The sequence below is a fragment of the Gadus macrocephalus genome, chromosome 22 (genome assembly GCF_031168955.1).
Source record: "Gadus macrocephalus chromosome 22, ASM3116895v1".
Lineage (NCBI taxonomy): Eukaryota > Metazoa > Chordata > Actinopteri > Gadiformes > Gadidae > Gadus > Gadus macrocephalus.
In genome coordinates this window covers 17,005,232-17,032,531 of record NC_082403.1, presented here as the reverse complement: position 1 = coordinate 17,032,531, position 27,300 = coordinate 17,005,232, and the positions used below count along the sequence as shown (strand labels likewise).

The 27,300-nt window shown below is 50.7% G+C and overlaps 1 protein-coding gene across 28 annotated transcripts in view; it reads right to left on the bottom strand.

Annotated features, from left to right (window-relative positions):
- The window catches only part of clasp2 (cytoplasmic linker associated protein 2), a 45,198-nt gene that overhangs the window by 2,179 nt on the left and 15,719 nt on the right, over positions 1–27,300 (bottom strand). For 3 of the 28 annotated variants that reach the window (XM_060043296.1, XM_060043295.1, XM_060043289.1), the window contains 28 exons: positions 27,123–27,200; positions 26,203–26,370; positions 25,351–25,391; positions 24,726–24,878; positions 23,328–23,351; positions 22,826–22,843; positions 21,884–21,991; positions 21,459–21,485; positions 20,339–20,365; positions 18,386–18,568; positions 17,647–17,691; positions 16,511–16,618; positions 15,939–16,001; positions 15,125–15,234; positions 14,856–14,879; positions 14,216–14,371; positions 13,873–13,964; positions 13,695–13,758; positions 10,883–11,046; positions 10,407–10,485; positions 8,724–8,867; positions 8,451–8,594; positions 6,857–6,966; positions 6,360–6,501; positions 3,443–3,638; positions 2,958–3,154; positions 978–1,106; positions 366–572 (listed from right to left, as the gene is read on the bottom strand). In XM_060043296.1, the coding sequence (XP_059899279.1) occupies positions 366–572; positions 978–1,106; positions 2,958–3,154; positions 3,443–3,638; positions 6,360–6,501; positions 6,857–6,966; positions 8,451–8,594; positions 8,724–8,867; positions 10,407–10,485; positions 10,883–11,046; positions 13,695–13,758; positions 13,873–13,964; positions 14,216–14,371; positions 14,856–14,879; positions 15,125–15,234; positions 15,939–16,001; positions 16,511–16,618; positions 17,647–17,691; positions 18,386–18,568; positions 20,339–20,365; positions 21,459–21,485; positions 21,884–21,991; positions 22,826–22,843; positions 23,328–23,351; positions 24,726–24,878; positions 25,351–25,391; positions 26,203–26,370; positions 27,123–27,200 (3,001 nt within the window). The remainder of the gene's footprint in view (positions 1–365; positions 573–977; positions 1,107–2,957; positions 3,155–3,442; positions 3,639–6,359; positions 6,502–6,856; positions 6,967–8,450; positions 8,595–8,723; positions 8,868–10,406; positions 10,486–10,882; positions 11,047–13,694; positions 13,759–13,872; positions 13,965–14,215; positions 14,372–14,855; positions 14,880–15,124; positions 15,235–15,938; positions 16,002–16,510; positions 16,619–17,646; positions 17,692–18,385; positions 18,569–20,338; positions 20,366–21,458; positions 21,486–21,883; positions 21,992–22,825; positions 22,844–23,327; positions 23,352–24,725; positions 24,879–25,350; positions 25,392–26,202; positions 26,371–27,122; positions 27,201–27,300) is intronic. The other 25 variants (XM_060043291.1, XM_060043290.1, XM_060043293.1 and 22 more) reach the window with 25 other exon arrangements.

The window sequence follows — 27,300 nt, the reverse complement described above, 5'->3', positions numbered from 1 at the left end:
TCCGGCCTAATCTCTACTGAACACGACACACGACCAACACCTCATCAATGATCCCAACAAGGGAATCTCTTTATCCTTACCATGTTATTACCCTAAATTCAGGAAGACGAAATGAAGGAGCAGGTCTGGGACAGGTTACAGCTAGCTCGAGGATGCCTCCTAACCTGTGGATGCTGGGGATTTAACCCAGTACCTTTCAGCTGAGGGTCAAGCACCCTAGTCATCACTAATACACCATCCATACCTCTCTGGCATGATCTGACATGGTTTCTACAACACACAATGAACTGAAGAGCGACCCCACATTCCCCTTGACAACCGCTCCGCCTCTGTCCTTGACGACCGCTTGTGACATCAGGGCTCACCAGTATCAGTCCGGGGACGATCTCGGGCAGCAGGGCGCCCAGGCCCTCGGGGGGCACCCTCTCGATCACCTTGGTCTGCATCTTGATGGCGGCCAGGTTGATGGGGTACTCGGCCGACTGGATGATGGGACACAGCACCTTGACGCACTGGTCGGGGCTGATGGACAGGGCCAGCATGGCCGCCGTCTCCTCCGCCGCCCGCACCACCTGGACACACACACACACACACACACACAGAAACACACACACAAATAGAAACACACACACACAGAAACACGCACACACACACACAGAAACACACACAGAAACACACACACACAGAAACACGCACACACACACACACACAAATAGAAACACACACAAATAGAAACACACACACACACACACACACACACACACACACACACAGAGACGTGATTAGATTCCTTCAAGGCTCATCGGATAAAAACAGGACTCTTTGGAACTCCAACTTTAGTCCATGAGCTTATTTGCCGTCTGTTTACATCTAGCATTTTAGCAGATCCCACTACCCAAAGCGTTCCCCTGACCACTCAAAGCGTTCCATCACTATCAGCCGAAGGACCAGAGGAGAGGGCGGAGGATAGAGGGTACCTCCTTGTGGGGGTCCTTGTGAGCCTCCAGGGCCTTCATGATGGTGAGCTCAGCGTAGTTCTTGAACCTCCACGGCTGTTTGCTCAGGATCTCCCTCAGCACCCGCAGGGCCAGCGCACGGATCACATGCTGACACACACACACACAAACACAGGACCGCGTTAGCAACGCCGCAGGATTGTGAGAGCATGCAGTGTTTCCCCCACGTTCACACAGCAGCGGCATGCCGCCGCTGCTGAATTTTCTCCGCCGCTGCAATAAAAATCCTTCTCCTAATTATTATTATTTTTTTTAAGTAGCTCCTTTTAGAAAATGTACAGCGCGTAACGTCAATTGCGCAGCACGCGGCACATCGTCACGTAACCAACATCAAAGAAGAAAAATACACAGCGAGTGTGGCAGTTGGCTACCCTACACGGTTGCAAAGTTACATTGATTCTAGCAGTAGCGAGTGAAGCGGCAGATCGAAGAAAGAAGGAAAGAGAGAGACAGACAGAGAGAGAGACAGAGACAGAGAGAGAGAGAGAGAGAGTAAGTTGCTAAAATGTGTCGCTACATGACCACCAGTGTTAAAAACCCTCTGAGCCCAATCATTTCATTGTATCTATAAACCGCAACCTCCGTGCCGTTTTTCCTCTAGTATTGTGTGTGTGTGTGTGTGTGTGTGTGTGTGTGTGTGTGTGTGTGTGTGTGTGTGTGTGTGTGTGTGTGTGTGTGTGTGTGTGTGTGTGTGTGTGTGTGTGTGTGTGTGTGTGTGTGTGTGTGTGTGTGTGTGTGTGTGTGTGTGTGTGTAGGCCTATGTGTGTGTGTGCGTGTTGTCGCTCTTTTTGGGATCACTCATAGCCTTTACAGGAGCTTATATCCAGTCAGGAATTTATAGCCTAGGTATTTTCGGGAACTTTGAAAAATGAATCCATACTGTTAGATCCGATGTTGTTCTTTATTGCCATATAAAATCCGTTTTCATCGCGTATTTTAGTCAGGGATTTATGCTAATCGCATGTAAGCATGTGGTCATTAGCATAAATGCAGGGAAAAAACCTAAGGACTTCTTAAAAGATCATGAATAGTTTCTATTATGTATAACTTATATTTATTTTATAATTTTCTCATCACTTTTTGACTCCCAAGACTAAGAAGAAGTGTTTTAAGCAATAACAAGCTTATCATCGCTCTCTTGTCCTCTTCCCCTGACTCTCACTGTCTCACAAAGGAGCTGAGCTCACCTGAGGTCTATTTGTAGTGCTAAGGCTCACACTGATTGGTATTCAATTAGCTTTATTTTTTATTTTTCATGTGTGTGAGTCTGTGTTCTTTTCAAATTTTAGTTAGGTTTATAATTTAAAAAGATGTGTTTTGCCCATTGTTGCAGGAGATTTCATTTTTTAACAAAGTGTCTTATGTAAAAAACAGTTATGCTTTGGGCAACCATGTTTAGTGCTTTGGGCAACCATGTTTAGCAACCATGTTTAGTGTTTAAGCATTAGGCAAAAATCTGTAAATAAATTGTGCAAATTATATTTGCGTTGTGGCATTTTTTGTTTAAATATTACTATACAAAAATATAAAAATCTGTAAATGAAGACACAAAAGGCAAAGTTACAACACCAATAATCCCATCTACAGTAATACACAGGACTGTTTGAATAGAATTTAAATGCATATTCTCCTCTCAAAGTGCACCAGATTCATGCATTCCAATGTAAAGGGTACAAAAACATTTCGGCCGGGGGGGCATGCCCCCGGACCCCCCTAGAGGGATCATGGACCACACCACCGCTGCTGAAAAAAATCCTGCGGGAAACACTGGCATGATATCAGTGGGAATGTGAGAGAGTGAAGGAGTGTGTTTGTGTTAGTGTGATATGTGTGTGACTGTGAGAGAGTGAAGCAGAGTGTGTGTGTTAGCGTGATATGTGTGTGACTGAGAGAGTGAAGCAGTGTGTGTGTGTGTGTGTGTGTCAGTGAGCGTCCTGGTACCTCCCGGTCTCCCAGCGTCTCCAGCAGCAGCAGCAGGATGGTCTTGAAGTGTTCGTCCCACACCTGCAGCGTGTTCTCGCGGATCAGCCTGAGCAGCTCACACAGCGCCCCCTTCCGCTCCTCCACACGCTCGTTGTGATTGGACAGCTCCTTCAGCAGCTCCGCCACCAGCTCCGATTGGTCCAAGCCGCTGCCGTCTGTTTTTAAAGGAAGAAGGATCTTTGGGAGGGGGAAAACGGATGCTCGCACAACACAGGCAAACTGAATGTGGCAGGTATGTCCAGATGGAAATGGGTAATATTTGTGTGTGTCTGATCGTGCTTATTTATGTTTGAGTAAATTAGCATGCATGTGTGTTTGTAAATGTTTGCGTGAGCATGTGTGAGTGAGTGAGTGAGTGAGTGAGTGAGTGAGTGAGTGAGTGAGTGAGTGAGTGAGTGAGTGAGTGAGAGCGCGCAAGGAGAGCGAGAGGGAGGCGCCCGTACCATCTGCGCTCTGCTCCAAGTCGTCTATGCTGCTGTCCTTCAGGCTGTGTTTGAAGGGAGAGTCGGAGAAGTGGTCGCGGGCCCCCCGGGGGCTGGAGAGCAGGGGCGTGTTGAGGAGGGACGTCTTGTTGTCCAGCGCCATGCGGCCGCCGTCCACCCCGTCCCCCGGCCGGCCCTCTGGTCCGCTGCCGCCCTGCTGGCCAGAGACACACATTACAACAACAACAACCACCAAGCAGACCTGCCGGCTCACAGGAGGTGACAAACGGACCCGTTTGGGAACCAGCCCCTGTGGGCGGGCCAGAAGGTAATGGTTGTGATGTTGAAGTATTGCGGTGCACTCTGAGAAGGAAATAAAGGGAAACTCCAACGCTGTGTACGGCGGCCCTCAATTTAAGATGATTGAGTTGACTCTCAATTTTTAATTTCAAGCAGTTAGTCGATTAATAGTCACATTATTATATATTTTTTTATCAAAATATTTATTTATGCATCTTTAAGCTTCATGATAGATTGAGATAGATTTGAAGGTATGGGAGACAGAGGGGAGGTCAGGGCAGGAATCAATCCGCCATAACGGTACACTCTCTACCCAGGGAGTCACCCCCCCCAATTGTGGCACTTTTAATGCACTTATTTCAACGTATTTTTGGCGACAACAGAATTTTGTGGGAGTTCCAGGGCTGCCAGAGTGTGATCAATGAAACACTGTTTACATTGCGCTAGCTATAAAATATTACACAATTGTAACAACTAGCATTAAAAACATCCCTGTTACACATGCACCAAGAGGGCTGCAAGTTGGCGAGTGGTTCTGAATGTGTCGGTTCAACCACGACAGACCTTGAACCTTTTTCTAAATATTATCTACACACAGTATAACTACACACGTTACTCAAAGCGAGTGGTGGAGACAACGCTAGTTCCTATTTGATGGCCCGGTGAGTGTGGATGCGTTGAGCTCCCTCCAGGGAGATGTTCTTGTCCACAGCTCGGCAGACGGGGTTAACCTTTGCGGGCATGTGTGTGGTATGAACCCCCGGTGTGTCCCTGTGTGGAGGGCTGGAGCTCCGTCGTGGATCAATGGTGGGGAGGGCTTCATACTAACAGCGGGGGCCGGGAGGGTGAACCTCTGCTGGCATAGGCAGAGACCCTCTTCACATTAAGAACTGGAGGGGAAATATCTGCTGGACCGTCTTTACTCTTCAGCTATTTGGATTTTATTGAAAGCATTCAACATTCAGTGAATTCTGATACTCATCATCAAGGAACAGGTAGGGGATAAGACATCTTGGTCCAGGATTCGCTTATAGCCAGACTGCAGACAGGGGCAGAGGGATCGATCCCAGTACCCTTTGTCTAGGAGTCCAAACCCTAGCCACTATAATCTCCTGTGCCGTGTTCCAACATCCATACTATCCGTACTTACTAGCCTAAGTTTGAGTACGTAGGGTGTTCCGATTCAGATCGGGCGAAAATAAGTGTACTGAAAGGACCCGGATGGTGTACTCAAAACGGTCAAATCGCGAAGTGTGTGGTGATGTACACTTTTCGTACTCAACGGCAGCAATCTTAGCTACGTAGCGGAAGAGGGCGGAGCCAGGCTGAGGCAGAGGCGGTGCATTTTCCACATAGCCTGCATTAATAGAGTCATATTGTAGTTTTTATAGTTTTCAGAGCTTTTTATAGCTGCTAGGCGTAAAGAGTTCACCGTTCAAAGCGGGATGTTTATTGCGGGGGAGGAGCCGCGGCGGTCAGTGCACCACGGAGTACTGGATTTGGAACAACACTGACATCTGAAAATTAGCGCACTTATGAGTGTGGATAGTGTACTTCGTTTAAGTGTACTCATGGGAGGTATGGATATCGGAACACGGCACTGCTCTCCCGCCCGGTCTGGGCTAGGTCTGGTGGCCGGACCCACGTTCTGTCCTCCCTGCTCTGCCGACGCCCCTTGAAGGGCTGTTCCTCCCACGCAGGCTCAGAACAACATGGGCATCATCCACTGCGATATCACAACGCCGCGTCCAGTGCACAGGGCTTCAAGAGGGAAAGCGTCCGTCTCAGCGGGGACAGACACGTGTCCTTGCAGACGACCCCCCCCCCCCCACCCCCAGCAGGACGCGGTGTGGTGTCCCGCCGAGGTCCTGACTCAAAGCTTATTTACCCCGCCGCTCAGCAGATCCGGTTCCCCTACTTGTCACGGGTCAGGAGGGACACCGCGTCAGACGGACCCCCGCCACGGGGTCGTCTGAACCCGTTAGAGAGGCCGTCGGCTGTTGGCAGGCGGGGGGTGCGTCAGGTGGTCCCGTGGCGGCAGGCGGATGGCATGCCGGCTGGTTATGTTTCAGATAAACCCGTGAGAGTGTGTGTGAATGTCAACAGGGGGTCAACACCGCCCGCACTGGGACATATGTGTTTCCCGGATAGGGGTGGGGTTAGGGTTAGTCGCAAGGGTCTTCCGTTACATAAGAATCATCCGGGTGACATTGGAGATTATAACGTGTTAACTCGAAAACATATTCCAGTACCTCCACTCGAGTTACGGTTGAAAGCTCGCCCACTGGCCGCGCTCTTGGCCTGAATGTATGCCTTTGTATCCCTTTTCCTCCAACAAGCTAAACCACTGAGAGCTTGAGTTACACTTAATCCCTGCTTGTGTAGCTGCTTCAAAGTGTTAGTCCCCCCGGGGGGGGGGCACCATACTGGTCCACTTATTATTGATGCCAACGGTGAGTGATTGATTGTCCAAACCTTTCTAATTTGACATAAATATTACCGTTGCACTTGAGTTTCTGAATACGAACGAACTAGCACACCGTGGACCAGTTTGCGACCTATCGACGGTTGCGTTGAGGACCCCGAGGTCCCGGTGTGTGAACACCGAGGACGCCCGGGGACCGGGGGCTCCACCCACCTCCTCCCCCTCCCGCCGGCGGGCGGGCTCGTTCATGTCCTCCTGGCTACGCACGCTGAAGTTCTGGATGGCATCGGTCACGCCCTTCAGAGAGCTGTAGATGTCCTCCGAGTTCATGTTCTCCGTGTCGTAGTCGAACGCGCTGCACAAAGAGGCACATGGCTATTAGTGAGTCTCTTACTATTGAATAAGTGAATTCATGAAGAGGTTATTGAAAAGCCCAAAACAGTCGATGCTTCAGATGCGAAAATGTGTTCTGAAATCCCCCTCGATTGCCCCCCTCGATTTATTTACGGTTTATTTGATAGTGACAGATACGGTGTACATAGACAAATTGACTCCGCTTCGGATGCAAGCATCAAAGTGTTTATAGCAGTTGCAACAGCCGGGGTGTGTGTGTGTGTGTCTGTGTGTGTCTGTGTGTGTGTGTGTGTGTGTGTGTGTGTGTGTTTGTTGGTGCATGTGTGTGTGTGTGTGTGTGTGTGTGTGTGTGTTACCTGGGCGACGGCGTGTTCTGGTGGGAGGTGTTGGTGGGGGAGGTGAGGGGGCTAGTCCAGCTGGCCGGCGAGCGGGGGGTGTGGCGCGTCAGGGGGCTGCCCATGGTGGCCTGAGGAAAGGGGACAGGAGGTCAGGTGACGTACACGAGCCCCCCGGTGAGGGGGGTGCGGGAGAGGAGAGAGGGTGTCTGGTAGAGGAGGGTGCTTCTGTGTGTATGTTTGCTGGAGAAGAATGCGTGTGTGTCAGTCGGTACGTTGACATGCACAGCTTAATCCGATTAAAGCCATACTTCGACGATGCTCGTCAATTGGACAACTGCAATTGTCCGAGTATACATGGCGGTGAGAAAATCGAATCATTGGCCGAAGCATGTCAAGTAGGATAGGTAGCGCTGTACCGTTTAAACAAGTGGTAGTAGAGCCACCGACCGACCTCTTTACGTCACCAACCCTCTCGGTCGTATGCGGACTCCTCCGGCGAGTCCGCCACCTGAGGAGTCCGCATACGACCGAGAGCTCGGGACAATGGAGCGTCGAAGAAATGACATGGACCCGGACCCTGGACAGCTGTCCCGCATACGGGAACAATCCCTTTCTCCTCAATGTTGCGTTTCAATCTGGACTTCAGAGAGTCAAAGCCGAAGTTCCTTTCCCCCAATTCCTTCTCCACCATGGCCGAGATAACCCCCACTACGAGTCTTTACTTGTTGTGGAAGTACCAGAGAGTCGGAGAACCCGATGCAGTCCTTAAGATTCATAATGTTATAGAATATCCCAGTCAGTTCGGCGGTGGCACAATGAATGAGTAAAGATCGAAACACGTCGGAAGATTATTTATTTTGTTTGACAGATGTGTCCGAAGTTATTACTTTACAACCTTGTTGATGACCAACATTTAGTTTGATGACCAACGTTTAGTTTGTCATCAAAAACATGTACTTTTATTTCAGCCTTGGGTGAAATCGAAGCGTAATGTGTACTGAATGCATGTTGATGATGATACACTTCTTATAGGGGGTAACTACATTAGCACAACACCGTCTTCCTCCATCTTCTGCACAACCTTTTGAAATAAATCGCAGTTTCTCATTTTCCGACGGCGAAAACCAAAAATTAACTATTTATATTTCTAAAAAAAATAATTAATTAATTAATTATTTTTTTTATAAATTATTATATATACGTCTATGGCGACAACACACGACTACCGTCTCCTTCTTCTTCCGGCCGCAATATCTCGAATATGCTCAGAACGCAAACTCCGATATGCGATACGATGCTGGTATACATGCAGTTAGAAAGCCGACTATGAACGTTCATGTGCCGATTTTTGTGTGAAGTAGATCGGTTAAAGGTGTTTTCTTGCATTTTAGAAGTCCTGTTGAGGTCTTATTCGTTTATTTACCCGAGTATGACTCTGCATGTATACGTGCTGACTTTGTATCTCCAAGAAAAGTGTGTATGCGTGGGTCAGTTTGTATCTACGAGAGAGGTGTCAGTGTGTATCTCCAAGGGAAGTCAGTGAGTGTGTGAGTGTTAAGCTCTGGGTGGTGTGTGTGTGTGTGTGTGTCTCTTTGAGCAGTGTGTGTTGTACCTGGGCAGCGTTCCCGGTGTTCCTCAGGTGATTCTGCAGCAGCTTGGTGGCTCCGTCCTGGAAGGTCTTGGGCAGCGCAGCCAGCAGCATGGTGAACTCTGGGGTGTTGAGCTGGAACAGGGAGATCAGCACCGCCTGGGCCGCCTGCCACGCACACACACACACACATGCACACAATGCATCAGCTTTTCCGCTCTGGAAAAGTGCAATATGAATAAAATGCATTAATATGATGTTGATGATGATGATGATGATGATGATGATGATGGGTACCTTCCGGACTTCGGAGCTCTTGGGCTCCGTGGTCCAGGTGATGATGCGGGAGACGGCCAGGCGTGTCTCGCTGAGGTTCACGAAGTCCGGCGCCTCCATCTGCAGGGTCAGTGTCTCAATGTACTTCAGGATGGCCACCTTCACCTGCGCACACACACGCACACACACACACACACACAGTTAAAGCTGAGGTATGTTAACGGCTCATTAAGAAACGTAAAGTAAAGAAGTACACATGACATCTCTAAACCAATCAGCATTCCCAGGTCAGGAACGGGAAGATGGGACGTCTGTGGCCGTGAAGCTGGCAAATGAAATGACCGGGTGGAAGGAAGCGATGCACTCCTGCTAGGGAAAATCATAGTGGTGAGTGAGGGGCAGAGGGTAAAGTTCAAAGGTCACACGGGGAGAACATGCTTTAAAAGTAGTAAGCAATGCGAGGAACACAGATGGTTCAAAGGAAATTTGGTGAATGTTGCGTGACAGACGTCAAAAAGTGCGTTCTCCTCCGTCTCTCTCTCTTGCCCTTTCTTTTTTTTCGCCAAAAAAAGGTCATAAAGTAATGATAATACGTTCCTGGGCCTGGTGCGCCACTCAATTGCTCCCCCCTGGAGCGCACTGACCTGGGAGGACTGGTTCCAGGCTGCGGCCTGCTCGTCTAGAGAGCAGGCGTGGCGGCGCACTCTGGGGGGGAACAATTTAACCCCGGCCCGGGCCCTGCCTCGCCCGCAACACGAGCTCCGGCCAGGCTTCAGAGAGAGAGAGCAGAGGACCGCGTCAATCATCTGACGGAGGGGGGGGGGGCGGGGGGGGGGGGGTGAGTGAGCAAGAAGGAGAGCGAAAGGCGAGCAAGATGGAGACTTATACACACAGAGAGAGAGAGAGAGAGAGACAGACAAACAGAGAGAGAGACAGAGACAAAGAGAGAGAGACAGAGACAGAGACAAAGAGAGAGAGAGAGAGAGAGAGAGAGAGAGAGAGAGAGAGAGAGAGAGAGAGAGAGAGAGAGAGAGAGAGAGAGAGAGAGAGAGAGAGAGAGCACCAGGGGTCAGGAAGGGATAAACCTAGCTGGAGGAGGGAGAGGTGGGATTCGACTGTGAGGTCGGGGGGGGGGGGGGGGGGCGCACGGCTAACAGGAAGTGAGGAGCTCTGGGGTTGGTGGGCAGAGGAGCAGAGGTGGAGGAGGACAATGTGTTGAGTGAGGTGGGGAGACGGAGGGATAGAGGGGGGGGAGAGGAGGGGGAGTGGAGGAGGAGTGGAGGGAGAGAGGAGGGGGAGAGGGGGAGAGGAGGAGGGGGAGAGGGGGGGAGAGAGGAGGAGGAGTGTTGTCTTATAGCAGGGAAGGATGGAGGGGAGGGGGGGCGGTGTAGGAGAGCTTTGCGGCGCGGGGCTCAGCCTCAGCAGGACAAAGCCAAAAGTAGAGCTTATTGGCGGTCACTTCATTCACAGCCTGGGATTTTGAGGCGTGTAGAATGGGCAGTGGGGAGGTCATAAAAAGTGCATTAGTTACCGTGGTTACCAGGTTCCAGTCACCGATCAGGCCCGACCCCCCCCCCGCCCCCCTTTTCTTCCTTCCCCTCTCCAAAGCCTTTGTTTTATACATGCGCTCATACGAACATACAGGCCGGTCAAGGTGTCCCACCTCCTCCACACGGCGGGCAGGGCGGGGGTCAGGGGTCGTACCTTGAGGTTAGGGGTCTGCGTCTGGTCCACGGTGAACCTCATGAGGATGGTGAACTGCAGGTCGTTGGGGAAAGACTCGCTGCAGAGGGGGACGACAACACACAAATCCACTTAGCGGGACGTTGATGACAGCTGCCACGCCCTGTCATCACTACTAGCATTCAGCTGGGCTGACCGTTTACCACTTTGTCGTTAGGGAGAGGTGGCGACTTTTAAACCCATGTCACGTCTGTTATGGTTGAAGTTGCATTGAAAAATGCGCCTGCTACATGACCTAATGGTGGAGAGTTAATAGTGTCTGTCTGTCTGCTGTGAGTGTGTCTGCACACTTTGAAACTTCACACCGGCACATTGTGATCCCAATGACGGTCACCGATCCCGGAGTGCAGGGTCTTCTGGAGCGCTCCACGCTGCCCGCTGGAGGGCGAGTCCTCGGTGAAGGAACGCTCTGGGGGCTGGGGTGTCTGGAGACTCACCGCGTGACGTCCAGGGCCCGCTGGACCTTGGCCTGGACGGAGCCCAGCAGGTCGGCGCCCATCTTCTTCAGCAGCTGGGTGAGCAGGACGAAGAGCCAGTCCTGCAGGTCCTCCTTGTGGACCAGGATGAAGTCCACCAGGGTCTCCAGGAACATGCTGAACACCTGCAGAGAGACACCGTGTGCGCACAGCAAGGTGTTACACACACAAAACAAATACACACAGATATATGGAGATATCTAGGTGTCATTTGTAGTATTTCTTCCTATTTAGTTCTACAATTGTACTGTTCATATATGTACACGGCGGTATACACACACAGACCCAGGCATGCATATGCAGCAGATACTGTACAATCACTTTCAGGGGATGGTAGAAACAATAGAAGTGAAGGTGGTGTGAGTGCTGAACCACGTTAGTCATCATCCCCCTGACCTCGTCCTAAACCTATTCATGCTCCGTCACCAGCTCTCCAACTAACCAACTCATTAAGAGCCAAGCGGGGCTTTTCACACCCGGGATCAATCGCAAATAAATAGGCCAGTGTCACTTTTTCACTGGCACGGAGGCCAGCACCAGACTGCACCGTGAGCAACTGGGAGGGATCACTGGGAGGGGTCACTGGGAGGGATCACTGGGAGGGGTCACTGGGCCATCAAACAGCATTGGTTGGCTCTTCTCTACCGTTTTATTGGATTTGTTATAAGAAAATCTTCTAATCTAATTCATCAATCCTCAATATTCATTAAAAATCATTTCACACAATTACAATTACCCCAAACATGAAGATATATCAACCAAAATGCAAAATTATTAGATAACATTTTTGGTGTGTGAATGTCAGGAGAAGATACTTTTTTTTTGGGCTGGGGTGATTAGGGTTTAACGGGAGGGAACAACGCTGGTTTGACGCACCTCGTCCACGTCACCCACCTCATCCTGTTCCCCACGGTATTTTAATAAACATACTTCTAACGGCCCTTTCTTTAGCTTGAGCCCTCTCCCTCCTCACTGGCTGGAGTGTGTCTGTTAAAGGGACACTCCACCACGCCCCACAAAGGCTGTTGTCCCGCGCTGCAATAGCTAGTTACTATACACTAGTGAAAAAGCAACCCTGGCTCTGTGCATAATCAAAAACATTCCACATGCTGATCGGTCGGATTAGTAGGTCATTTGTCCTGGTGATAACACACAAATTAGTCGTCCAATCAGATTATTGATGCAGAAAGTAAACAACCAACTGTCCACACTTACTCTCTACAGAGAGTTCCAGAAGATGGTCGCATGACAGGAGGGAGAGAGAAGACAAATTCAGTCAAATAACAAAACCATGAATGAACAGTATCGGCAAAAAAAAAAAAAAATGATCACATTACATGACAAACACTTTATATACGGTCAGGTCACGGTCCAAAACTATCCTGCTCAAGATGTTTTGAGTGTTCAAACCTTCAGAAGAAAACACGGGTGGGTCTGGAGAGCCATGAGATGGAAGTAGAGGTGGTGAGTGAGGGATGAGAGGAGGAGTGGTGAAGGACAGGGGGTAAAATAAAGAGGAGGAGGAGGAGGAGGAGGAGAGGGGAGGAGCCATGATGAGATGTACCTTGAAGGAAGCAGAGCTTATACCGGATTCTGCCGTGCCGTACGTTCTGCCGGAGTCTCGCTGCAATTCACCAAATCCTCATGTCAACCGAGGCGGGAAACGAGGAGGAAAGGTGGGGGGGGGGGGGGGGCGTCCTCATACACTCGAGTGTGTGTGTGTGTGTGTGTGTGTGTGTGTGTGTGTCTGTGTTCGGGGACAGGAAGAGAAAAGTAGTGTGTAGGGGGTGTGGGGCGTAGCAGAGTGGGAGCGATCCGTGGGCCCTTCCCCCATTGAAAAAGACGGAGTTAGAGAAGGAGGAACCGCAGCCGGTTAGTGAGGAAGCTGCAGCCAGAGCGACCGACGTCAGCGCATGACACCCGGGGAGGAGAGTCCAGGTCCACACAGTGAAAGTGCCCACCCTGGTATCCCCACACAACCCAGTGTATACTAGTGAGGGAAATCAGCAGAAAACCAGGAAGGAACTTTTACTTTGTGAACCTGCAATCCCCCCACCGCAGCCTATATGGCTTTGTGTCTGCGTGAGTGTCTATAGCACAGTGTGGGTAGTCAGCGTCATCAGCTTGGTTTGTGTGTGTCTGTGTGTCTGTGTGTGTGTGTGTGTGTGTGTGTGTGTGTCGCATCTTGAGGCTGACGTGACGTGAGGGGAGACGTGAGGGGGAATTGGTTGGTGGGGGTGGTGGGGTCAGGGGTCATCCACCCGGACGGCACACAGAGGGTGAGGAGGTTGCACGCAAACTCAGGCCTGGCATGCCGTTAAGAGACTAGTCTGATGCACACTCGCCATGCCAGTGTGTGTAGGGGGGCACACGTGTGTGTTGCTGTGAGATTGGATATCCTATCAAGTTGAGTCTGAATGTGCTGTTGGATACACATATATGAACAGATTTTAAATGGCACGATTTGACCTAGGTGTGTGCGTGTGGCAGATATACAGCCCGATTCCTTCTCGCTTTATTTGGTTTACTCTTGGCAGAATCCGGTACAATGGAGGGGTGGTGGGATAAACAAAATCAAATTGGATGGAAAATAAACATGAATTCATGATTGTGAAGAGCTCTGTGTACCTTGTGGCCGTTCCTGGCCAAACCAATGTGAACAAAGTACACACAGACTGGAATGGGTACAAATGTGGGTCTGTGTGTGTGTGCGTGTGTGTGGGTGTGTGCGTGAGAGTGAGTGAGCTACTACTTGCGTTCCATGCAGCCATACCTTACTATGTGGGTCTGCAAACATTCTGGTGAAGATTTCACACAACCTTTTCAGCTCCACTCGACTGGGAGACGGGAGAGAACGAGGCTTCTGTTAGCATGGGGGAAACCCCCAAACCTAAAACATGAACCATTTTCATAGGCCGACGGGGTCTTGTCCTGCTCTGTGATTGGCTGACCTGAGAGTGCGCTGGTTCTTGAGCAGCGCTTGCAGTCCCAGCAGTCCCTCCTTCCTCTCGGACCAGTTGGCACTGGCACAGCGATTCAGCACCTAGTCACAAACACGCATGCACATTGAGCAAGTGTAGTGCTGTGTGTGATTCTCAATGTGTGTGTGTGTGTGTGTGTCTATGTATGTGAAAGTATACAATTGTGTGTTTAGTAGATATGAGTGAATGTGAGCGGGACGCACGTGTGTGTGTGTGTGTGTGTGTGTGTGTGTGTGTGTGTGTGTGTGTGTGTGTGTGTGTGTGTGTGTGTGTGTGTGTGTGTGTGTGTGTGTGTGTGTGCGCGCGCGCCCACCTCGGCCACGTCCTCCGTCTGCCTCATGTAGGTGGGGATGGCCCCCCCGTTGCGGGAGCTGTAGGAGCGCTCCGAGCAGGCGCTGGAGGCGTCGCTGTTGGCGTCGTCGTCAGAGTACATGCTGTAGTTCTCATAGCGCCGCCGCGCAGGCTTCTTCTGCAGGGGGGGGGTTAACAGAGAGGAACAGACAGACAGACAGAGAGACAGACAGACAGACAGACAGACAGACAGACAGACAGACAGACAGACAGACAGACAGACAGACAGACAGAGAAAGGGGGGAGAGGAAGAGATGAACATACAGCGAGGGAGATATACAGAGAGAAAAACAGAGGGGGGGGGGGGGGGGGGGAGAAAGACACACAGAAGACAAACAGACACACACACACAGACAGATCGGGAGGGGGGAGAGGGAGAAGGAAAGAAAGCGAGAGACACCGACGCAGACAAGAGAGTGAGAGGACAGGGGGTGAGTTGACTCAATCACAGAGCCTCACTTCAGCATTCAATAGCACCTCTTCCACACAGAGCAGCCAAAAGTCATTAGGACTATCACAGCGCTTAACACACTCCCACACACACACTCGGGCATGCACACACATTAGTTATGTATGAGGAGGAGGAGGGAGAAGAGGCTGACCTTAGAGCGCATGTCTCCCAACAGCTGAGAGCATTGAAGCACAAGGAGGTAAAACCAGGGGTTAGACAGAGGAGACACCAAAGGCCACTGTGGTGCACACACGCATTCCCACACACTGGCATGCAAGGTGACGTGCACTCGCTCACACACACACTCTCATGGAGGTAAGAACTTCCCAGTGTCAATGTTAAAATTGTCTTTGTGTGCATCAGGTTTTAGACGATGTGTGTACAGTGCGTGTGTGTGTGTGTGTCGGTGGGGGGTCGTACCAGGGCGTCTGCGACCGCCTCCTCGATGTCGGAGCCCTGGTTCAGGACCCTCATGGCGCTGACCGAAGACGACAAGCGACTGGACTGACTAATGCTGTACCCTGTCGTCCCTGGAGACGGACAAAGAGACACATGAATACAGAGAGAGAGACACATGAATACAGAGAGAGAGAGAGAGAGAGAGAGAGAGAGAGACACATGAATACAGAGAGAGAGAGAGAGAGAGAGAGAGAGAGAGAGAGAGAGAGAGAGAGAGCAAGAGAGAGAGAGAGAGAGAGAGAGAGAGAGAGAGAGAGAGAGCAAGAGAGAGAGGTAGAGAGAGAGAGAGACAGACAGAGAGAGCCCCCCCCCCCCCCCCCCCTCCCCCCCGACGTCATGACTCGTTAAGCAGGCTTAATGGACCCCCAGGCAGCCCGGGTGCCGTTTGGGGGAGGAAGCATGGTTTAAAACAGGCCGTCGGAACACACATGGATGTAACCCCCGCACTGGGGTGATGGGGTTAAAAAGAAGAAAACAGACGATGACTGGTGGAGGAAGTGGTGGAATGGTCGTCATGGCAACTGAAAAGAGGCAGAGACATGCGGCTCTCGAAAAAGCGTTGACGTTCCTTCGAAGAATGCAATGGACAGGAAAAATTCCAACGAAAACCAAAATAATATAAATAACAAAATCCAAATGACAGGCAGGCAGAAAAATAAAGAGAAAAAAACTCAGATATTTCGGAACTTAAGAACAGAAAGGGAATTAAGGCAGAGAAGAAGAGCAGGTGGGTGGGTGGGTGGGTCACGAAGAAGCTGTAGTACTCATCCTTCACCTGCAGCCCCAAAAGTATCAGGTGTGTGGAGAGCCCCTGTGGAGCGAGAATAGCTCCGTGCTGCTGCAACACACACACACACACGTATGTGCACACATGTCCACATGGTTTTCCAACCATCACACACACACACACACGCACACAGATTGTGGATAGAGAAACAAAAGCAAACCCCCAAACTGTTACAACAGAGTGTGAAGCAGGATGGACGAGAGAGCAGAGCTGTCCATGCAGCATCACGCCTGTGTTTCAGAGAGTTCCCTTCTGAACAGACTCAGCTCAGCTCACAGTGGGATCAACTCTGTTGAACCGGCTGCAAGCCTCTTGAGAGAAACCAACAGCTATCTGATAAAGAGGTGGACACAATCTCTCGGAAAAACTAATGCGTGGCCAACTGCAGAGGAAGCGGGGGCTAACCCTCCCGGCGTGTTTCATCACAGAGAGCCATGATGCCATGGATCACAGCCATCTCCTGCTTTGCTTTTTCCCTCCTTCATGCATTGTTTCATTGAGGCGCTTCTGTACGTGGCCCCCAGCACGCCCCTTGCCCCCCCTCCGTGCGGGCTACTCACCCAGGGGTGTGAAGGAGCGAATGGGGCTGGTGTCACGGCTGCTCTCCCTGCTGGCCTCCCGGCTGCAGCCCTGACTCATACTGGGCCGGGGGATACGACTGCCTCGAGCTAAAGGCACCCCCGCGCGCCGGGAGGGGGGAGTGTGGTGATGGTGGTGGGGGGGGGGGGGTCGTTACACCATGGGGTGGGTGGGGGTGGGGGAGGGGGGATAGGGTGGAGGAAGGACAAGAGACGACAGAGGAACAGATAGGAGGGAGAGAGGTGGAGGAGGGTGGGTCCATGAACAACAAAGAGAGAGAGGGAGAATAGAGGCCAGAGTGACAAAGAGACAGGAGATCAGCTGACAGAGACTGTGAGCCCGAACCAGCAGTAGCCGGGGCGCGTCCCAGTAGTTCATACCACTCTCCTCCCCGGGGGGTGGGGTTGAACCACTGAGACCCGCCCCGACACGAAGCACGCGACTTCTGGACTCGGAAATATACATGAACAATACATATATAGATAAACAACGGTTCAATATTGACACACACAAACACACACACACACACCTTTGCTACACATCGCACTATTGCTCTCACTCTCATGCAAACATGACATGCAGAATGAAGGAGGAAGTGATTGAAGATGAGCTGTATAGATCACAGGGAGAGGAGGTGAGAGGAGGGGGAGGGCAGGGAGTTGGAATCATGGGAGGAAGGGGGGGGGGGGGGCATGATTCGTACTTTTACCATATCACAACAATTAATCTGATTGCTGTACAGCTGTACAAATACCAAGCCAATCAAGATTAATCGCAGCCTATCCTTTCCCTTGTCAAGGAGGTAGCCGACAGCTGATTGGTTAGCTCAGACGGAGGTGAGGGGGGGGGGAGGTTCTCTTGACATGCAAACGTACATAAATAAAAGTATGCAGGAGCCAAGGATCACCGTGGGAACCATAATCACCATCACAACAATAGGCAGGAGGTCAGAGCGACAAGCCGAGAGCAGAAGGAGAGGATTCTGGGAATTGGCGGGAACAGGAGTGGCGAGGGAGGTGGTCGAGGGAAGGACGGACAGACGGACGGACGGAGAGGTGGAGGAGTGGTGACGGGTGATTGGCCGAGAGCAAAGGGGATGGAGGCCGGGGGGGCTTACCTCCTCTGCTGGCTCCGTTGTAGATGGAACTAATGCTGGAGGGAGCTAGAGGACAGTGGGTGGGGTGGGGGGGGGGGGTGGGTGGATGGAGAGAGGTGAGGTCCTGGGGTATAGTCTTGTGTTTCGGTCTTTTCGTACGTTGTGCGTGCACGAGAGCCTTTCGACGGTCACGAGGCTCATGGCACTTTAAAACACTTTGTACAACGAGGGCGTCCATTTAACATGACCAACACAGAGAAATTGGGTCGTAGCAACATAACTATCACTTATGTCAGCAGTCTCCCGCGACCCCCCCATGTATATCAGGCGAGCGCGAGGTTGGGAACCACTGGGGAAGAGCAATATGCAACCATAGCGTGTCAATCACGCTCAACAGATGTAAAACACAGGCAGGACCCAAACTCTGTTCAAGGCTGAAAGAGGAGATAAGGTAAACAAAAAAAATCGACATAGCATGTGCTAAATGCTACAAAACTTCCTTGCAATGGCTTACATACATCATGATATTTCTACGACTCGAAGAGAGACAATATTCCTTACGGGGATCGGGGGGAGTTTAGAATCAGAATGATATGTTTCTTTTAAAGCAAAGACAAAATAACAAACAGTAAGGCCAATCCCATTTCTATCCCTTACCCCTTCCTCTTACCCCTTCAAAACAAGGGGGAGGGGTAAGGGGAAGGGGTAAGGGGTAGAAATGGGATTGGGCCTAAGAGTCCAGGTGTGGATGTGTCCTCACCGACAGACAGCCGGGTGGGGGAGGAGTCCCTGGAACAGCCTTGGCTCCGGGGGATGCGGCTGCGTCTGTGTCCGGGGGCCGTGGCCCCGCCGGTCCCGGCCAGGACCCTCTGGGCCCCGGAGCTCATGGTGCTGAGGGCCGTCGTGGTCAGCACGCGGCCGGGGGATCCGCTGCGACTGCCGGCTGCACTCCCAGGAAGAAGGAAAGGAAGGAGAACAGAGAGGAAGGACGAGAGAGAGAGAGAGAGGCAGACTGAGAGTCACTACAGGGCCTTGGATGAATTGAAGAGTTTCACAGTTGTGAACTGTAACGCTATTGGCCGAAGCAGCCCATACAGCCTTAAAGAGCCGGTGAACCCAGTGTTTGAGGAAAAAAATGAATTAAAAATAGAGAATTTTAGGGGGAGGGGGGCGTGTTATATCCATGGTTACCACCCACGCCAAAAGCCGTTGTGTGTTAGCGTTATAATGAGCAGTGTTGAATAAATCACTGCCGAGACAGAGCTTAATCATCCACACACACCATGGTGCTATACAATAAGTGACTTTGTCTCGGACGCCGCAGGCAACCGCTGCCCTGACAGAGCTCCATACGGCCACACAAACCTCGCCGCCCCTGGGTCATGACGTCTCAGGGCCTCGGGAACGGCACTCAGACGTCACGTAAAGAACGCCATCTGCGTTTGCAGCAGGGTAATAGGATGCTACCTATTTTTTTCTAAAATGGGGACTTATTTCAGTAACACTGATGAAGTGGCATATATTACCATGTAAACGATCATTTATCACAAATTACCACGTAAAAAAAATAAAAAAAGGATTTTGGGTTCACTGGCTCTTTAAAACCGAATAAGGAGCATAGGGAGAGATGAATCTGGGCCTTGATGTTCTAACGTCGTGGTTCTCTGCTGTTGACATTGGAGAACCCGTTGTCACTTTTAGAGAGTCACAGAAATGCAATACACACTGTTTAAACATGTGGGTCTAAACATGCCATTGTCCTCTAGGTGATGCTGTGACACACAAGCTAAAAGGATATCAGGGGGATTCATGGGAGAAGAAGTAGTGGGATGTTTTGAAGATGGAGTCGATACAGTTCATGGCTCTCGCTCCCCACTCTTCTGACCCATGGGATCTCAGTGCCAAAATGGAAGCAAAAACATTCACAATAGTGTTGTTATTTCTAAGTGCTTATTAACAGAAGCGGTTATGGACGATAAGGTTGAGCTGGGAAACCGTCCGGACAAGACCGGTGAAGAACAAGCAAGCGTGCCTAGAACATACATCCGGAATATTCTACAACCGCACCAGACCAACTGAAACTAGAGCACCACTCACACACAAAGACACATGAACACCTAAAGACACCACAACTGTTTTATGGTACATCAGGCTAAACTTTCTACCAATCCAAAAACTTCCTCAACCCTTGCCCAAATAGTTTTTTCCCAAAATAAATTAATCAATTATTTGTAATCAAACTTTACTGGAAACAAAAGGCAAATAGTTAAAAAAGGTAAATATTCTGTTGGGTGGACACATTCTATTTTCTGCACGGATGCAATAGCACTTCACTAACTGTGGTCACCCTTCCTCTCTTTATATTGGCATTGGCTTTCATCCTTTGTAGCTTTCATCTGTCTTTCAACTTTTTTCTTCCCATCTTCACTGAAGATTTGAGTCAATCCAAACCAGAAGACAGGCAGGCAGACAAAAGTAGTGCAGTTACTTTAAAGCCTTTAAAAAGCAGTGTGCTTAACTCATCTTATGTCATATAGCAGCACAGTGATCGCCACATCACTGTACCTGAATCCCAGCATGCCTCAGCCAGAGTGGGAGGGGCCAGTAGCGAAAGGTTTGGGCGCAGGTGAGGGGGGAGGAGTTGAAGTGGAAAAGAGAATGGGCACTGAGAGGATAAAGGATGGTTAAAGGAAAAGAAGCGTTGTAATCTTACCACCAATGGGGGTAGCAGACTGAGATCCTTATTCATTAAGCCCATTGGTTGGGGGGAGGGGGGGGGGGGGGGGGGGGAGGAGAGCGGAAAAAACCAAGGGGGAAGGAACAGCAGATTAAACCAGATGAATTATGGGGGCGTTAGCAAACAAAGCAGCATGGTAGTTAGAACACCGAACGCGATGGGAAGCCATCCCAACGTCCCACATCGAGAATGATGGCGAGGCTTGGACACAAAAAGCGCTTCATCAAAATGAAAGTCCATTTATTAAAGGAGTGAAATTAAAAATAAGCGCCGCTAAAAAAAACACACTCACACACAAACTCGTTGCAATGTCCGCACACACACAGCACTGAAGCAGCAGCTGCGGGCAATGAACCAGGAAGAGCGGTGCATGATGGGACTGCCGGATTGCCACGTGAATGAAAGGGAAGCCCGTCCAACAAGAGGAAATGCGAAGCAATGCACCAAAGTAAAAATGCAGAGAACACACACACACGCACGCACACGCACACACACACAAATGACTGTCCATCTGTCCAAAGCATTCTTGAACTTATCCCTGTGTTGTTCCAAGGTCCAGCCATCTGATCAGGGGCCTCTTAAGTACACCTCAGACCTGACAAGCACGGTGCACTGACTACTCTGGCCTTGTGGCGCATTTGCCGGCCTCTCTGTCAACCTGGGGATGGCGTGCCTATCGAGCGCCGCGCGTCTCTCCCCTCCCCCCCCCCCCCCCCCCCCCCCCCCCCTCCGGTGGCAGCTCTCTCTACTGCCGGGGACTGCAGCACTCTGGGAAGGCGGGCGGCCATTCGTCTTAGCTTTAGCGCTGCGGTACTTTTCGGCGAGGCTCAGCGTTTCGCCGTCAGTCACAGTGACGGGGGGCGGAGGCTGCGGCCATACAGCTGTCGGACCCCATGCAGTCACACGCGTATGCGCCACAACGCACGCACACACACACACCCGAAACAACCCACAGAAATAATAAATCACAACATGTATCACAATGAGAGCGACAGTATGCCCACTGTGGTACACAGGAACAACGATACAGAGTCACACACGCACGCGCACACACATACACACACACATTCTGGACCTGACAGACAGGACAGAATACCTGGCGTGCAATCCGATTCGTCAGAACCTGAAGGCATAAGAACATTTATATGGAGGGTATTGTCAGCGCAGAAACCAGCAGGCACACATATTATTCCAGAAAGAGTTTTCGCTCATACTGTAGACACGCGCACCTACGTTTGCAAACTTTTGTGCAATTCTAGCAGACGTGTTGCTGTCTATACGTTCATATATGTAATCTGTTTAACGGCGACAGAGCGTATAGGGTCAGAGATTCAACAAGGAAATTAGGTTTAGTGTCTAGAAATGACTTTCTAGACTGACAGCGTGCGTGTGTGAGTGAGAGAGAGAAGGTATGATGGCGTGTGTGTGTGTGTGTGTGTGTGTATATTTATGTGCGCGGGTGTTGGAAGTGTCTATGCGTGTGCCTGTGTCTTGATGTGTGCTGAGCGTGTGTGTACATACGTTGGGACTGGGACACCATCTTGGTGCGGGTGCGGCCCCGGGAGTCCACCTGGCTGCTGATGGTGGCGGCGCTGGGGGTGGACAGAGGCTGCTTGGTCCTCAAGCGGCCTGCAGGGGGCACACATGGTCTTTAGCCGGCAGGGTCACCACAGTCAATCATCTCAACACAAAGAAATCGAAATTAAAAATCTTATTTTTATTTATTTATATTTATATATATATATATATAAAATATTTTTTTTTATATATAATATGCATATATAAAAATTATATTATATATCGTTTTCATTCATATAATATATGTATAGATGGAAAATTAGAGCTGAAAGATAAGCAGCTATAAGTGAATATAAATCAATGTCTGCAGCCAAGCCACCACTAACACCATGAGGACCATTTGCCTAACCGGCGTTAACGATCAGGGCCGCTAGTTATCAGGTTTGAGGAGTATGAGCACACTTGGTGTGCTCATTAGGTGATAACTTGCTTGTACTCCTACAAGTAGGAGCCGGATCAAAATCACATGACTGATTGCGTCACCATTAACGAGCGATTTTAGACTCTGTGAGACTAGATAACTAAGGGCACAGATAATAAACATGGGTCCCCTGTAAATAGCTAATGAAACTGTTCCACTAGCTATTTACAGCTAGCTAGAGCTATCTCTAACAAAGCATTACCAACATGGCAGTCAGTCATCTAGATCACATTGCCTATGGGCTGATACAATACCTCCAAGATTAGATCTATACCAAAGGAAGAAGCACAGGGGCACTAAGGACTACACAAGCTGACACTAATGGATGCATCAAGACAACACACACACACACACACACACACACACACACACACACACACACACACACACACACACACACACACACACACACACACACACACACACACACACACACACACACACACACTTTATGACAACCTTACCATTGTCTGATCTGGTCCCTACAGGCACATACAGAAACAAAAGGTTGTATGAGCCTCAATGTTCCTAATCATCGTACAGCACACAGCCCTGACCTTTATCTAAGAACCACACAGCAGTACGTATCACAGTCACGGTGAACTGAAGCTTTCAGACAGATCAACCAAGAGTTATTTGCTTTAGTCTTAATAAGTCCAACCCAAACCCACTAGGCAAACCGTTAAGTAGTTTAGAACACACTTATGTTCAGTAAATGTCAAATGTGTATGCAACAGGTTAGGCTGAGCTATAAAAAACATCAAGGGTGATGGATGAAAGACAAACACCAGGGGGTGCTGTGGCGCTAGATCACAATGACTGGTTAACATGGACCTGAGCGGACGGATGGAGGCGGAGGAGGGTAAAAAAGGAGAAGTGTGGGGGGGGGAAGAGAAATTACAAAAGAAAAGGCAAAGCAATGTGGGTGACAGAGGGCGGGGGTCTGAAAGAGTGAGATGATCTTACCATCCGGTTTATCAGAGGCATCATCTTAAGTGGCAGAGAGAGAGAGAGAGAGAATGGCGAGAGAGAGAGAGAGAGAAAGAGAGAGGAAGATAATGATAAAGAGAGAAAGAAAATAACCATGGAACAAAAAACAGTGCAGGGAAAGAAAACAAAAGGACGTCCGGAAAAACCAAAGAACAAAAGAAAAACAAAAAAAGGGGGGAGTGAAACAGAAGCCGAAGGAAGGACCAAGAGGAAAGGAATAGGGGAGAGGAGGAGGAGAAGAGCACAGTGTGTGTGTGTTAGTTACGTAACCCCCTCTGCGTCCTAGGGTGAATCATGCAGGTGCAGTCACACACAGTCCCCAAGACAGGCCAACCCACACACACACACACACACACACACACACACACACACACACACCCGAGATTGGCCCCCCCAACCACCTAAACACACACAGACATCACACACAGTCGGAGTGCATAGAACACGCATGCAGAGAACATCCAACACAACAGAAACAACACAAAACATGGGAGTGACACACTTAAAGGCACCGGAACACAAGGAGAAGGTCAAGAGCCGGACAGAGAGGAGACACACAGGGAGAAGAAGGGAGGGAGGAGACACAGAGAGAAGGAGGGAGGGAGGAGTGCAGGGGAGGGGCTTGGTCGATAGGAGGAAAGAGCAGGACAAGTGAAAAAGGAGAGGAGTGGAACAGAAGTGGGGCACGAAAGCATTGGGAGGAAGTAGTGAAAGAAGAGAAGGGAGGATGAGGAGAGAGGAGGAAATGGAAGAGGAGATGGATCGGACGAGAGGTGAGGGTTTGGGGAAAGAGGAGAGGGGCGAAGGAGATGAGGGGAGAGGGAGAAGAGGATAGGAGAGGAGGGGAGGGTTGAGAGGAGAGGAGGGGAGAGGGTGAAGTAGTAGAGAAGAGGAGGAGAGAGGGTGGAGAGGAGAGGAGGGGAGAGGGTGAAGAGAAGAGAGGGGGAGGGTGAAGTAGAAGAGGAGAGGAGAGGAGGGGAGAGGGTGAAGTAGAAGAGGAGAGGAGAGGGCGAAGAAGAAGAGGAGGGGAGGGGAGAGGCGAGATAGAAAGAGGTGGGGCGGGAAGGGTGGGGGACAGTGCTAATCCAAGCTCCACTTCAAGGACGTGAAAACCCATCAGCGAAGACCGCAGTGCTGCTGCTGCGTTGGGTCCATCTCAAGGTTCCTGAGCACACGCCAGCCTCGAGCATACCTCTCCACCCCCCACCCACCGCCACTCTGCCTTTAAAGGGCCCTTCAGAGGAGCACCGTGCTGTTTATCCTGCTGATGGAGCGACCCCATTGACAAATCCGATAAAGGGCGGCCCGCTCCCACGCAGCCCGGTCGGCTGATCCGATTGGCTGTCCCGGCGCTGACCGGCAGGGTCCCCTTACCCAGTGATGAATAGGAGCCGGGGGTCAGTCTGCCCGCCGCCCGGGCCTGGCCCAAGCTCCGGTGCTTAGCGACCGCGGCCGCGTGCACATCCACGTCGCTACGGGAACGCTGCAGGGAGGCCGGCGACAGGCCAGGCTTTGACCCCACGCGGACTGATGGGAGGGAGGGGGGGGGGGGGAGCAGGAGGGGGTGGAGGTGGGGGTGGGGTGGGTGGATAGGGGAGGGGGGGGGGGGATATACACATCACAAAACGCATGCAAGAACTACGCACAGACACGGATACGCTTACATCCATATACAGGGACGAGCATAACGGTATGTGTGTACAACAGAGTGGATGGAGAATGTATATCAAATCATAACACTATGTAGACTCCACTATACAAGGCTGGACAAGGGCAGATGTGGACGGGTTTGAAGGGGGGAGAAGGGGGTCTGCATGGAAGACTGGGGGGTGTGTGTGTGTGTCTATTTGTGCCTGATAAATGCGTCAGTGTGTGTGTGTGTGTGAAAGCATATTAGCTTGTCTATGTTGGAGTATGCGCTTGATTGTGACTGCGAGAGACGGGTTGGTGATGAATAAGCTCATGGTGTGTGTGTGTGTGTGTGAGTGTTTTGACTCACCTCTCCCCGGGGCGGCTGACCATTTGGAGGTTAGAGGGCGACTGAGAGAAGATAAAAGTCGGTCAGGACAGAAACAGAACAACAGTTCAAATCTTAATGCCCATGGCCTCAGACTCCACACAAACTACAGTAATAGGTTACAAGTCATATATTACACAGCGTCTGGGAGACAAATATACCCCAGAGAATCTGCTAAAAGCAGCCATTTCCCAGCGGTATTAGCTTGTTTATTCATAAAATAAATAAATAAAAGGTCTGCAGGGAAAATGGCAATTCTTCAAAATACATACTCTTTTACATAAATACTCCTGACAGAGAAGTATGTAACTATTCATTAAGGAGAATCTGAACAAATGCCATCTTTCCACCGGACCTCACTCAAACATTGTGACCAGTCACAATGTTTCATGTGCATTTACTTCGTTGCGGCCAGCATACAGGAATTCACTTTATCTCTCCTGATTTAGACTAAATGTGGGAATTCCTATCCTTTCAACCGTTTTATTGAAACAACTTCCGTAGACTCTTGTATACTCTTCCTGACATGACATGGACCATCTGTTACATGGAAACTGTTTTAAAACGGAGAGAGATCAGCTCAAACCCAAACACATGAAACGGACAACGTTTTAGAGAGGTTGAGGTCATATTTCTGTGACCTTTTGACAATACTTCCGATCTTTCGTTGTTATAAAGGCAATTGTTGGGTGAGGTTGTCGGTGAACATCGACTGAGATAACGATGTCTCCCAGGCGCTGTACGGATGATTCCGTTGTATTAGCGGGTATGTGTGGGTGTGGATGGCTGACAGCGGGGCGATGTGACGGGGGCTGGGCGGCGCGTGGACGTTACTTGAGGCTCTCCTGGGAGGAGGAGGAGGAGCGGTCGCTCTGGGGCAGGGAGGCCACGCTGCCGGAGCTGCGCAGGCAGGACTGCAGGGTGCGCTGGTACGACGGCTCCAGGGAGTTGAACAGGGCGTCGGTCTCTGACGGGAAGTGGTTCCTCAGACCCCAGTAGGCCCTAGGGAGGAGGAGAGGGAGGGTGGTGGAGAGGGAGGGAGGAGGAGAGACACAGAGCGGGAGGGAGAGAGACACAGAGCGGGAGGGAGAGAGACACAGAGCAGGAGGGAGGGATGGAGGGAGGGAGGGAGGGAGGGAGACAGAGAGCAGAGGGAGGGAAGGAGGGAGGGAGGGAGGGAGACACAGAGCAGAGGGAGGGAAGGAGGGAGGGAGGGAGACACAGAGCAGAGGGAGGGAAGGAGGGAGGGAGGGAGGGAGACACAGAGCAGAGGGAGGGAAGGGGAGAGATAAAGGAGTGGGAAGGAGATGGTTGAAGTGAGAGAGTGAGCGGGAGTGGGAGAGGAAGGGGGTAATAGAGACACGGAGACAGAGCGTAGCGAGAGTGAGACATAGGTCTGGAGTTTCCCAAATTGCTCATTCAGTCGCAGATATTTTCCTGTTGTCGATACTGCGTGGTGAGACTGTGTTGGAGAGAGAGAGGGTTGAGGAGTGTGCGACTGTGTTTGGGAGACAGAGGGGTGAGGAGTGTGCGACTGTGTTTGGGAGACAGAGGGGTGAGGAGTGTGCGACTGTTTGTGTGGGAGAGAGAGGGGTGAGGAGTGTGCGACTGTTTGGGAGACAGAGGGGTGAGGAGTGTGCGACTGTTTGTGTGGGAGAGAGAGGGGTGAGGAGTGTGCGACTGTGTGTGGGAGACAGAGGGGTGAGGAGTGTGCGACTGTTTGTGTGGGAGAGAGAGGTGGATGTGTGTCTTACTTGCGAGCTTCAACTCTAGCCTCAGAGTCTGCATCTCCCAGTCCCTTCTTGATACTGTCGACGAGAACCGCTGTGTGTCTGGATGGGATGAAGAATAAAAAAGAAACATACATGAGCAATTTCAACATTAAAATTCCTAGAAATCAATTGCAATTATCAAACGGAAATACTGCGCAAA